This window comes from Scyliorhinus torazame, chromosome 15 (assembly GCF_047496885.1).
Source record: "Scyliorhinus torazame isolate Kashiwa2021f chromosome 15, sScyTor2.1, whole genome shotgun sequence".
NCBI classification, from domain to species: Eukaryota; Metazoa; Chordata; class Chondrichthyes; order Carcharhiniformes; family Scyliorhinidae; genus Scyliorhinus; species Scyliorhinus torazame.
Genome location: NC_092721.1, coordinates 54129504 through 54143570, shown reverse-complemented (window position 1 = coordinate 54143570; position 14067 = coordinate 54129504). Strand labels below are relative to the sequence as shown.

Genomic DNA, 14067 nt, shown 5'->3' with positions numbered 1-14067 from the left:
ACTTGAAGCTGTTATCGTTCGAGAGAAGGTTAAGAGGTGTCTTAATTGAGGCATACAAGATGATCAGAGGATTGGATAGGGTAGACAGAGAGCCTTTTTCCTTGGATGGTGATGTCTAGCACGAGGGGACATACCTTTAAATTGAGGGGAGATAGATATAAGACAGATGTCAGAGGTAGGTTCTTTACTCAGAGTAGTAAGGGCGTGGAATGTCCTGCCTGCAACAGTCGTGGACTCGCCAACACTGAGGACATTCAAATGGTCATTGGATAGACATATGGACGATAAGGGAATAGTGTAAATGGGCTTTAGTGGTTTCACAGGTCGGCGTAACAGAGGGCCGAAGGGCCTGTACTGCGCTGTAACGTTCTATGCTCTAGAGGTTGAGTAGATTAGGATTATTTTCATTAGAAAGACAGGTTGAGGGGGGACATCATTGAGGTCTACAAAATCATGAGGTATAGACAGGATGGATAGCAAGAAGCTTCCCCCCGCCCCCCCCCCAGAGTGTGGGACTCAATTACTAGGGGTCATGATTTCAAGGTGAGAGGGGAGATATGCGTGGAAAGTTCCTTACACAGAGGGTGGTGGGTGCCTGGAATGCATTGCCGGTGGCGGTGGTAGAGGCGGGCACGATAGCGTCATTTAAGATGCATCTAGACAGATACATGAATGGGCAGGGAGCAGAGGGGTACAGATTCTTAGAAAATAGGCAACAGTTTTAGATAGAGGATCTGGATCGGCGCAGGCTTGGAGGGCCGAAGGGCCTGTTCCTGTGCTGAAATGTTTTTGTTCTTAGGACTGGACAGGCCGCAGGAAGGATGTTCTCGATGGTGGGTGCGTCCAGAACCAGGGTCACAGTCTGAGGCTACAGGGTAGACCATTTAGGAAAGAGGAGAAATTTCTTCACGTAGCATGGTCGACCTGTGAAATTAATTGCCGCAGGAAATTGGCGAGGCCTGAACATTGCATGTTGTCAAGAAGCAGATAAATATAGCACTTAGGGCGAAAGTGTTATGGGGGGGGGGGGGGGGGGGGGGGGAGGAGAGACAAAATTAGGTTATTCAGTTGGATGATCAGCCATGATCATAATGGTTCAAAAAGATGAATGGCCTCTTCCTGCTCTTATTTTCTATGTTTCTAAGAACTAGAAGCAATATTGTGCATTTTGTTTGTTGTAATATTGTTGTTTATTGTGACTATACACTGTCACTGTGAATCTGTCACTATAAATCTGTGCCAATTAATGTCCATAAATTCTAGTTTATGATCAAAACTGTAATAATTTTAACATTCTTACTTTTCTTGCTTTATGAAATCTTCTCCAGTTGCTAATTGCTTATTGAGTTTTTTTACTTGTTTATAGTGGGCAAAACAGAGTTTGTGATCTGGGTCCAATTTCAGGCATTCCCGAATTTCACTAGAAATAAATCATAAACATAATCAGTTAATGCAGTGTTAGCAAAAGCTCATTCAACCAAACACCAATTCCAGAAAGTAATGAGATAGTCAAAAACAAAAAAAATTGACGTTTTAGTTGCTGTGATACAAAGAGTCTAAAGTTCTGTTCCTTTTTCACCAACACATTTATTTCATTCCAACAGACTTTGCAGAAACTCTACCTACACGTCACCTGACAGAGGCCACCTGAAGCCCCATTATGTGTGTCAATTAATGGATACTTAACATCAATGAGACAACTAATTGCATTGTCTCTTAACCCATTACTTAACAGTCTCCCCTTCCTTGGAGAAAAAAAAATTAGGTGAAAACAAAATTAAGAAACTCAAAAAACACACACGATTCCCCCCACCCCACCCTTTTTTCAGTTTTTTTTTTTTTGTTTGGACGAGAATTTTTTTAAAAAGTCACAAACAAGCGCCCTTCATTAACAATATCCAAAAGTTTCTGTGAACTCACCCCTCTTTTCGTAAAACAGTCTGACAGTTGATAGCTACTGTCGACCCATTTACTTTGTTATTTCCCCTCTGTCCAACATCTGCTTCAAACTTGTGATGTCTATCCGTAACCTCTTTTCATTGACATTTTTTGTGCACATTTTCCCCACAGGGATTTTGTCAATGGGACAGTCAATAGGTATATTACCCAAATACCCTAATATCAAAATTTCTGTCAATATCTGACTTATATAAAAGGCCATATCCACCGCCTCTACAAGGCTTAACGTCTCAGCAGCCAAAGTGCTTTTTACCACTCCTTATTTTCTTTATTTTCCACTCACGCGAGCAACATTTACCATTGTTCCCCAAAAGGAAAATTATAAAACCTCCTGCGCTTGAAACCCCATCACATAAATTTGCATAGGACGCATCACTATAAACTGAGTTTCAAGTGATTAAGGGAACTTCAAAACATACTCCTGCATTTTTAGTTTGGCCAACGCTTTATTGGCTCAATTAAACTTCGCAGTTGCTCTTTTTCTATCTTTGAAACCATTGCGTCTTTTTGTGAAACTTGGCCACGACTAATTGCTATTGGGCTGATGCTTTCCAAATCAGATTGCTGACGTAAAGTTGACCCTAACTTAGTCTGTCCAATTTCCAGTCCAATATATTTAAATGCACCGGAAGCCTGACTTCCAACCCTGAATTCTTTCCTTAAACCAGAGATTACAATAGCTTCAAAATCACTAGTCCCGCCACACAAAAAATCATCGACATGCATCATAAAAATGCCAGAAAGATTTCCTTTATAGTGCCAGTAAAACATTGCAGGATCTGCTTTCAACTGGCAACAGCCTACCTTTAACAAAACTGACCTGACCGAAAAATACCAGACTCTAGATGCATCATTTAATCCACATACACATTTGTTCAACTTCCAGAGTACCCCTTCTGTGTTAGCTGCTTCTTTAGGAGGACAGAGAAAAAGGTCTCTCTGGAGCGGATGCCCCTGCAAAAAGGCAGCTTTTAGATCTATAGATTTGCATTCCCATGCCTTTGTGGCTAATAGAGCCAAGAAGATCTTTAAAATAACCTTTCCTGCTGTAGGTGAATCTACCCTTAAATCCTGATCTTCTATGTTTTCATCAAATCCCCTTGCCACAAGCCTGGCCTTTGCCTTAAGTTCCATCTGGAAGAACCTTTTTGGTGCAAATCCACCTGTGGGATAGAGCTCTTTGTTCCCTTTCCGGTACTTCCGTATATACTCCAAATTCACTCCAACTATGCAATACTTGCTGTTTAGCATCTTTGATACCTTTTTCATCTAATTTATTTGAAGCCACCAAAGTCTCACGTGCATGTGGGCTTCTACTCCTATTAGTATTAGTAGTCTTACTCCTGTTCAGAGATCTTGATAACCTACGTCCCCTCTCCCACCTGGTATCTCGTTTTGTACTGCTACTGCTTGATCTTTCCCTTCTGCTGTGGGATGTCCTTTCAATAGTTCAACCTTTTCCTGCAGATCTGTTCACTATCCGATGTACTATCTGAACTGGCACGGCGATTCTGTGCCCTCCATTTTTGAACTTAGTTTTCCCAATCCATTGTCTTGACTCCTTCCCCTGAATGCTGTACATTCAACCAATGTTTATACTTTCCAGTGGCCTTCCCTGCCCTGCTCTACAAATAATAGTTGCATCCTTCCATTGACTAGACCCTTCAGACAAGTATCTCACTTTTGTACCAACTTTTGGCAGTTGCCCTTTCGGAAAAATGGCCTGTTCTAATTCATCAGAAGTGTTGTGTTCCCCTACAGAAACCCTGTCTCGATCAGTTAACTGGTCCTCATAGTTCCTAATGCGTACCAGATGACTCTGGTTCCTCGTCATGTCTGTCTGCTCTGTCTAAATTTGAAAATTTGTAATCTGCACCCATTATCCTTGATGAATGTACCCTAATCGTTTGATAACCATTTTGCAAAATAATTGTTTTGCCATCTATGCCAATGATCTTCCCTGGGCCTTTCCATTCGTTAGAATTGTCTCTCTTATAGCATACCATGCCTCCTTGCTGAAAAACAGCATCTGGTGGCCGTACGTTATGTCTTTAAGCTCTGCGAATTCTTTCAGAGACTTCTGCTTCCAAAAAAGCTTTTCTACTGCTATGTAAAGCATTTAAATGTTCAGCAAAACCAGAGCCAATTGTAGTCCCCTCCCAAGCTGGACATCCAAAATGGACAGAATTTTAGGATTTCTACCAAACACTAATTGATAAGGACTATAACCCCCAACCATCTGCAATGGAATCTTTGCATGTACCGTCAATGCTGAAGCTGAATTTAGCCTGCAATTTGGTGGATTTGCCAAAATTTTCCAAAGCAGGTCATCGATGACAGCAGGATTTCTTTCACAGACACCATTACTAAATGGGCTTTCTGCAGCCGTATTCATAACTGATATTCACGTTCACACATATCCCTAAATTCATTATCAGCAAATTCTCCCACATTGTCCGCAAGGAATTTTGCCGGTGGACCCATTCCTGTCCCTATCCATTTTTCCACGATTTGATCCAGAATTATTCTCTTTTCTTTACTTCGTACAATCGTTGATTGACTAAATCTGGTTGCTAAATCTACAAAATGCAAAATAAATATATGATTTGCTTCATCCCAGATCTTAAGGTCCATGGCCACAATGTCGTTAAAATCCCTAGCCAAAAAGGTAGGGTTACTATTGGTCGTGCTGGTATCCTTCTGTACTTCCTACAAACTTCACTATCAGTTTAGTATAGTGGTCATCCCTTACCACTGCATCCTTTAATACATTTTTCAGCCTCCGAGGAGACGGATGTGCAAATTGCTTATGTAGTTTTAATACCACAAGCTTTTTATCAGCTAAAGTCCCATTTTCAACTGCCATTAACACATCCTGAACCACTCTACTTGAAATATTATTTGTCAGTAATGGAATTAAATAACGTCCCGACTGTTGCCTTATCCTGTTCCATATCCAGTTTCATGTGTGCTCTCTTCATCGACGGTTTGCGCAGAAGCAAAGGTATCTCACTTGATACAACATCCGTGCTAATGAAATGACTCACTCCGGCAATTTTGCAAGGGATCACCACTCTTTTCAGCGACTTCAGAGTATGATCATCCCCAAACCTGAAACTTGTGGAACTTTCAAATTCCTTTACCTTGTTACGATTTTCAGCATTCAAGGAGTCCAGGTAACATTTTAACTAGTCAATTCCACACACAGTAGATGTGCAGCACATTTGAAGGATTCTGCAACCAACACCCTCATTACCGGCGTAAAACTGCTTGTCAATAGGACAATGCCTTCTTTCTGGTCACTATCTTTTTCCTCTTCTGACTCTTCCGTGTCATGTGTCGCTTCAAACACTTTATCATAACGAGTTGGACAGTTGAAAGCATAATGGTATAGAGAGTCACATCGAAAACATTGATTTATCATGCCCCGTGCATTTCTGGGGTTCATCTCCTATTGTAGGTTCTAACTGGGTTTCTGTCTTCATAATTTCCTGGTCTCGGTCTCCTTCTATAGTCTTGAGCCCGGTTCGTAGCCATAAGATTTTGCCATCCCGTTTGTAGTGTATCTTCCATATTCTGCCTTATTGCAGGCTGACCTATTTGGGTCAACAGAGCCATCGGAATCGAATGTTCCCCAGAAACTTTTGTAAAGCTTTTGTCATCTGTTCAAATAAGGTAAACTGAACATCTGTCAAAACCAGGAGCCTATCCATGTTGCTCACTCTAGCACAGTCAAGTAATTTAAAGGCCAACACAGACTGTAGAAATTCCAGATTGTGTTTCTTCAGCCTTTTATATAGTCTGCCAAATTCCATTATATAGTCTTCAATGGAGATATCCTCCATTTTCCGGAACTTATCAAAATCCGACCATGCTTCATACGCACTTAACAAGTCATCTTTCTTATAAATTTTATCAATATAATGCAATAAAGTCTCCAGACCTTCTTCGGAGTCTAACTCTTCCAATCAAGCTCAGAAAGCACTGTGTTTCGGATTTTACTGCCATATGGTAGAGAAAGGCCAATGCCATACCTTGTTTTTTCTTTTCCAAAGCAGTTACCTTAGTCCACATAGCTACTGCACTTCTCCATTGGTCGTACGATTCCCTTGCAGAAAATAAGGGACGATAGTCATACCCAGCCATCTTGATCCTCGGTTCAGCCATATATCCCTTTTTTCTTTTCTCACTCACTCCTTGGTTTCATCTGGAAAAGTTATATCTTTCAACCCTTCACATTTACACAGCAACCATTCTCTGCTACCAATTGTTAGATGTTTTAGTTGCTGTGATATGAAGAGTCTAAAGTTCTGTTCCTTTTTCACCAACACATTTATTTCCTTCCAACAGCCTTTGAACAAAACTCTCACTATACATCACCTGACAAGAGGCCACCTGAAGCCCCTTTACATATGTGTCAATTAATGGATACTTAACATAAATGAGACAACTAATTGCAACGCCTCTACTTAACACAGGGGTCCCCACTGGCTGTCCCCCTATCTAACAAGTATGCCGTTTTGGATACAGATGTGGGGGAAGGTCCATCAGCGGACAGCAACAGCAGCAGCCAGAGCGAAGGCATCACGACCAGTCCTGCAACAGGGAGCTAGATAGAAGATAAAAAAGCAGGACCTCTAGGATAGTATTCTCAGGATTACTTTCCGTGCCGCGTACTAATGAAGCTAGCAACAGGGATACAGTGCAGTTGAACCCATGGCTAAAGAACTGGTGCAGGAGGGAGGGCTTCAGTTTTTTGGATCACTGGGATGTCTTCCAGGGAAGGTGGAGCCTGTACAAGAAGAATAGGTTACACCTGAACTGGAACTGCACCAATATCCTGGCTGGGAGGTTTGCTAGTATGGTCCGGGTGGGTTTAAACTAATTTGGCTGGGCAATAAGGACAGTAGACACTGGGGATGAGCATGGTACCAGGGTTAGGCTGGTAAGAGGAAGGGTAGGCTGGGGGAGGTCGAGCTCAGTGGGACTGGAGGTCTGGAGTGTGTGTATCTGTTTCAATGCACTGAGTATAACAGGTAAAACAGATGAACTTAAAAGCCATGATTCACGCGCACAACTTGGATGTGGTTGCTGTAACACAGACTTGGTTAAAAAAGGGACAGGACTGGCAGCTAAATATTTCAGGATATAGGTGTTTTAGGCAAGACAGGGAGGAAGGTAAGAGGTGGGGGAATTGCAATACTGGTTGGGAATGTATTACAGCTGTACAGAAGGATGACACCATGGAAAAATCAAGTAATGAGGCACTGTGGGTCGAGATCAGAAACAGGAAGGGGGGCAGTCACTATGATGGGGGTGTTCTACAGACCTCCCAACAGTCCACGGGGCAGATTCTGGATAGAAATAATAGGGTTGTTGTAGTGGGAGACTTTAATTTTCCTCATATTGACTGGAAATCCCTTAGGGCTAGGGATCTGGATGGTGAGGAATTTGTTAAGTGTGTCCAAGAAGGACTTTTGGAACAATATGTGGATAGTCCGACTAGAGAGGGGACTATATTGGATCTAGGACTAGGGAACGAGCCCGGCCAGGTCATCAACGTTGTAGTGGGAGAACATGTGGCGAACAGTGACCACAATTTCGTAAGCTTTCGGATACAATTGGAAAAGGACGAGTGTTGTCCTAGGATTAGTGTGTTAAATTGGGGGAAGGCTAACTACAACCAGATTAGGCAGCATTTGGAGGCTGGTGTTTGGGAGAGGCTGTTTGACAGTAAATCCACATTTGACATGTGGGAGTCTTTTAAGGAGCAGTTGATGGGAGTGCAGGACAGGCAGGCGCCGGTAAAAAAGATGGACAGGAAAGGCAGGATTCGGGAACCATGGCTGACCAGTGAAATCAAGAAGAATATTGTCAAAAAGAAAAAAGATGCATATGTGAGGTACAGGCAACTAAAAACAGATAAAGCACTGGAGGAATACGGTCATGAGAGTGCCTTTAAGAAATGGATGTTTAAGCAATGTACCTTTAAGAAATGCAGTGAGGTCAGAGTGTGGGTGGAGCTGGGCTTTAGCTCGGCCATTTTGAAGTTTTGGGGTTTCAGTTTGAGTAGAAAGCTGGGAGTGGCTGTGTGTTTTGCTGAGAGCTGCAAGAAGAAAACACAGAACTGGTCTGTGGATGTCTGCAAATCCAAAGACTATAAATATATTGAATGCAACCTCATGTCTGTTGTTACAGGTGAAGTCTTTTGGATATTTGAAGGAACATTGAGGGATTATTTAGTGTTGGATTATTTTCAGGGTTTTCTTTGAAGTAAGGGGTGTTAAGTGAGCCAATGTTTATTTAAAAGGTTAAGTTGAATTCATACTTGTAATACCACACCTGGGGAACAAGCAGTGTGCTTCAATCAACAATCCATTAAAGGGAGAGGTTGGTTAAACTCCATGATACATTTTGGGGTTCTGAAAACACCTCTCCCATAACAATTGGGGGCTCGAGGGGGATAAAAGTCTATCTATTGGATTGGCTTTTGTGAACTTAAAGACAGTGAAGGATTGTTGCTTTTCCGGTGTGGTATTTTAGTTTAAGTGGGGAGAGTGCTATGAACAATGGCTCTTTCGGAGGCTCAGACGTTTTTGGGGGTGGACACGGTAACATGTGATACCTTACTGACAGAGACTAAAAACAGACTGTTAGGTTTGGCAAAAGCATTGCAATTAACACTGCCTAGCAAAATACGAAAAGATGAGGTACTTAACGCGGTATCTGGGCATTTACGTTTACCTGTGATACATTCTGACTCATTAGATATGGCAAATCTACAGATGCAGATTAAACAATTTGAACATGAAAAAGAATTAAAGCGGCTTGAATATGCAATGATAGAAAAAGAGAGATAGAGAGGAAAAAGAAAAGGAGAGAGAAGAAATAAACAAAGAATGAGATAGAGAGGAAAGGGGAAAGGAGAGTGTTTAAACTTTGGAAAATGGCTCTGAAACATGAAAATTAGTTAAAATTGGCAGACACAAAGGGAAACATACAGTTGGATGATAGTAATGAGGATAGAGAAAGAGCGTCATAGTCGAAGGCTATGTGGGGATCGATTTAAATCTGTCCAAGCATTGCCAAGGTTTGACGAGAAGGAGGTAGAAGCCTTTTTTATTTCATTTGAGAAGGTAGCTAAACAAATGCAATGGCCACAGGACATGTGGATATTACGGATTTAAAGAAAGCTGGTAGGTAGAGCTAGTGAAGTGTTTGCATCACTTCCGGAGGAGGTATCTGGAACGTCTGAGGAGGTGAAGAAATCCATCTCAAGTGCATATGAGCTAGTGCCTGAAGCTTACAGACAAAGGTTTAGAAATTTAAGGAAAGAACCTGGTCAAACATACATGGAGTTTGAAAGGCTCAAACAGAGTAATTTTGATTGGTGGATAAGGGTTTTGAAAATAGACCAAACGTATGAAGCCCTCAGAAAAATTATACTTTTGGAGGAGTTTAAAAATTCAATTCCTGATGTAGTGAGAACTCATGTGGAAGAACGGAGTTAAAACTGCAAGATTAGCAGCGGAAATGGCAGATGATTATGAATTAGTTCATAAATCAAAGATTGGTTTCAAACATCAGTTTTAGCCGGTGAGGGATAGAAACTGGGGACATGAGAGATACTCTGTGGTAGAGGTAAAGGTGATCTGATGGGAGACCTAACATTAAAAAAGAAATCCAGGAGGGTGGAAAAGAAATGAAAAGTTTCAAATGTTTTCACTGTAATAAACTAGGCCATGTAAAGTTACAGTTCGTAGTTTTGCCAGTGGGGATAACGTTTGTGTTGTTATCAGTGGTAGAGGAGCCTTTAAAAGCTAGGTTCTGTGTACCGTATCAGATTGAAAGGAAATTAAGTGAGGTGAATTAGGTGGTAAAAACACCAGATAGAAGACTCACCAAGTGTGTCATGTGAATATGCTTAAAAGGTACTTTGAAAGGGAAGGAGAGAAAAAAGGAGGTTTTAACGATTCTAACTCTGGTGACGAACCAAATCCAGATGACTGTGAATTTGATGTACCTCAAATTAAATTGGAAAATGAGGATGTTCTTAAAAATTGGGATGAATTGTTTAGTTACCTTCCAGAGGAAAAACAAACTGACCTGAAAGTTATTGATATCACATGGGCAAGTTTGTAGAGATAAATTGGGAACTACTAAAATGGCTTAGAGATTGAGTGTATGCTTAAAAATGGCACAATTGAAGTGGGTTGCAGCCAATGGAGCTCACCCATAGTGATGGTACCTAAACCAGACAGTACCCAACGGTTGTGTGTGGGGACTATAGAAAGGTGAATGCAGGTACAAGAACGGACTCTTACTCTATCCCACGTTTGAAGGATTGCATTGAGAAAGTGGGACAATCTGCTTTTATTTCCAACTTCCAGACATGGAAAGAACATTTTAAACATCGTACGAGTTCTTCGATCGACTTCAGGAGGCGGGTTCGGTGATGAACCTAGCCGAAAGTGAATTTGGAGAAGCCCGAATCACTTTCCTTGAGGAGTTTCCGATACCCTCAAGATGAAGGGAAATAATGCGATCTCTTAGCATGAATGGATTTAATCGAACCTTTGTGCAAATGATTTGTAGCGTGGTTGCTCCACTGGTGGAATTGCTTAAGAAACGTAAAAAATTTCAATGGACAGGGGACTTTCAACAGGCATTTGACTGCCCGAAAGCTGTGATCACCAATGCTCCTGTATTGGAGAATAGCAAGGGGCTCTGTGGTCAGATTAAATTAAAGTATCTGATTCTAAAGAGAAATGCAGAGGCGTCGAGGAATGGATGGATCGTGCAGAGACTTTGTTCAAAGAGACTGTCATCGAGAACGATTTTGGTTGGAGGCAGAAGAACAAAGAAAAATGGACTATATTATTATACCAGTTTGCGTGTTGTTTTTTTTTAAAAAACGAAAAGGTATATTTACTGTGTACATTTCTTAGTGGATGGTGCAAACGTGAAAAATGAAACCATCTTGAAGTTGATGGGGTTTTTATTCTTGGGGGGAGGTGTCATGCAAGACTGCCTTTAAGAAAATGGATGTTTAAGCAATGTACCTTTAAGAAATGCAGTGAGGTCAGTGTTGGTGGAGCTGGGCTTTAGCTCGGCCATTTTGAAGTTTTTGGTTTCAGTTCGAGGAGAAAGCTGGCAGTGCCTGTGTGTTTTGCTGAGAGCTGCAAGAAGAAAACACAGAACTGGTCTGTGGATGTCTGCAAATCCAAAGACTATAAATATTTTGAATGTAACCTCATGTCTGTTGTTACAGATTAAGTCTTTTGGATGTTTGAAGGAACATTGAGGGATTATTTAGAGTTGTATTATTTTCAGAGTTATCTTTGAAGTAAGCGGTGTTAAGTGATCCAATGTTTATTTAAAAGATTAAGTTGAGTTCATGGAATAAACATTGTTGTGTGTTAAAAACCACTTGTAACACCACACCTGGGGAGCAAGCAGTGTGCTTCAAAAGCACCAATCCATTAAAGGGGGAGGTTGGTTGAACTCCATGATACATTTTGGGGTTCTGACAACACCTCGCCCATAACAAATACAAGGAAAGTAGAAAAGAGCTCAAGCAGGGAGTTAGGAGGGCAAAAAGGGGTCACAAAACGTCTTTGGCAGATAGGATTACAGAGAATCCCAAGATATTTTATACGTATATTAGAAACAAGAGTGTATCTAGAGAAAGAGTTGGCCCACTCCAAGGACAAAGGTGGGAAATTATGTATAGAACCAGAGGCAGTAGGTGAGGTCCTTAATGAGTATTTTGTATCGGTATTCACAAAGGAGAGGGACATGTTGAGTGGTGGTATGTCAGAGGGGTGTGTAAACACTTTGGAACAGGTAGTTATTACGTGGGAGGGAGTATTAGGCATGTTAAAAAGCATTACGGTAGACAAATCCCCAGGGCCAGGTGGCATCTATCCCAGATTACTGAGGGAGGCAAGAGATTAAATCGCTGGGCCTCAGACAGAAATCTGTGTGTCCTCATTGGCCACAGGTGAGATCCCAGAGGATTGGAGGATAGCCAATGTTGTACCATTATTTAAGAAGGGTTGCAAGGATAATCCAAGTAATTATAGGCCAGTGAGCTTGACGTCAGTAACAGTGAAATTGTTGGAAAAGATACGAGGGAGGTCGTATCTCACTAAATTTGATTGAATTTCTTGAGGTGACAAAAATGATTGACGAGAGAAGGGCTGTGGGTGTTGTCTATATGGACTTTAGTAAAACATTTGATAACGGCAGGCTGGTGCAAAAAATTAGATCACATGGAGCCATGATTGAACTAGCTGGATGGATCCAGAACTGGCTTGGTCATAGATGACAGAACAAGGCCAGCAGCAAGTGTTCAATTCCCGTACCAGCCTCCCCGACCAGGCGCCAGAATGTGGCGACTAGGGGCTTTTCACAGTAACTTCATTGAAGCCTACTTATGACAATAAGCGATTATTATGATAAGATTGCAGGAGTTGCAGATAGTGTTGATGATTGTCAGAATACAACAGGATACAGATAGGCTTGGGCAGAGAAGTGGCAGATGGAATTTAACCCGGACAAACGTGAGGTGATGCATTTTGGTAGATCCAATTCAGGTGGGAGCTATAAAATAAATGGCAGAACCATCAGGAGCATAGAGACAGATCTGGGCATGCAGATCCACAAATCCTAAAGTGGCAGCACAGGTGGAAATGGTGGTGAAGGAAGCATTTGGCATGCTTGCCTTCATTGGACAGGCTATCGAGTATAAAAGCTCGGAAACGTTAGAACTTTGGTTAGGCCACATTTGGAATACGGTGTCCAATTCTGGTCACAGCACTACCAGAAGGACGTGGCGGCTTTGGAGAGAGTACAGAAAAGGTTTACCAGGATGTTGCCTGGTATGGAGGGTATTAGTTACAAGGAGAATTAAATAAACTGGGATTGTTCTCCCTAGCGAGACAGAGGCAGAGGGCCGACCTGATAGAAGTTTATTAAATTATGAGGGGTATAGATAGGATGAACAGTTGGAGGCTTTTTCCCAGAGTGGAAATGGCAGTGGAGATGCGCAGGGGAAGCTTTTTTCACACAGAGGGTGGTGGTGCCCTGGAATGCACTGCCAAGTGAGGGTGGTTGAGGCAGATACGATAGCGACCTTCAAGACTTATTTGAATAGGCAAATGAACATACGGGTTATAGAAGGTTACAGGCGGTTGGTCCAGATAGGATACGTGATCGCCGCAGGCTTGGAGGGCCTATTCCTGTGCTGTATTGTTCTTAGTTAAATGGGGAGTTCACATGTTTAGTGGCTCCTGCCAGAATAGTCATTTTTGGTCCCTCTAGCACAGTTTTTGATGAAGAAGTTGGTCAGTGAGGAGTCATGGGAAGTTATTGGGCATTTATAGAATGTCAAAAACTGGAAGGAAGAAGCCAGGAAAGAAGGCAGTGAGCGAAAGTACACTGCCAAGCGTGGAGAGAGGTGCGGCAGAAGGAAAGGTGGCAGCAGACACCCCCCGTTGGGTGGGGCCTTGCCCATCACTGTGGAGATGATGAAAGAGATGATGGCTGGAGAGTTTGAACGGGCGTTTTCAAAGCATTTCAAAAAGCAACAGATGGTGATGATGGCCTCGCTTAAGGCAGGGCGGGTGAGACCCTTGGCCTGGCGAGAAAGGAGTTGGTGAGAACTTCAACGATGGTGTGGTAGCAGGGAGAGAAAATGAAATGGATGAAGGAGGCATTGTCACAACAGTGGCCAGTTCACCTCAATGGATGAGGAGCTGCGGAGGGTGGCCGAGATTAACAGTGCTCTGAGAGTCAAGGTAGAAGGCCTGGAGAACAGGTCGCGAGATCATGTGTGCCTGAAGGAGTGGAGGGCCAGAGGCCTACAGAATACTTCGCCGGTATGCTTGCGAAGTTGATTTGGGGGGGGGGGGGGGGGGGGGGGGGGGGGAGTTGTGGGACCCCCCCACCCCAAATACAAGTTGCCCAGCACCCACCAGTCGCTTTGACCGAAACAAAGGATAGCCACTGAGGGCGGTAATCATCCGTTTCCATAATTTCTAGGTGCAGAGTAAGAAGGCAAGGCTATATGCATATACCAGGACTTGGCGACAGAGCTGTCAAGAA

General features: G+C 42.5%; 1 protein-coding gene across 1 annotated transcript in view; it reads right to left on the bottom strand.

The window, feature by feature from the left end:
• dnajc3a (DnaJ (Hsp40) homolog, subfamily C, member 3a) overlaps positions 1–14067 on the bottom strand; it is a 214367-nt gene that overhangs the window by 75422 nt on the left and 124878 nt on the right. The window contains exon 7 of the mRNA XM_072476253.1: positions 1301–1420. Within this exon, the coding sequence (XP_072332354.1) occupies positions 1301–1420 (120 nt within the window). The remainder of the gene's footprint in view (positions 1–1300; positions 1421–14067) is intronic.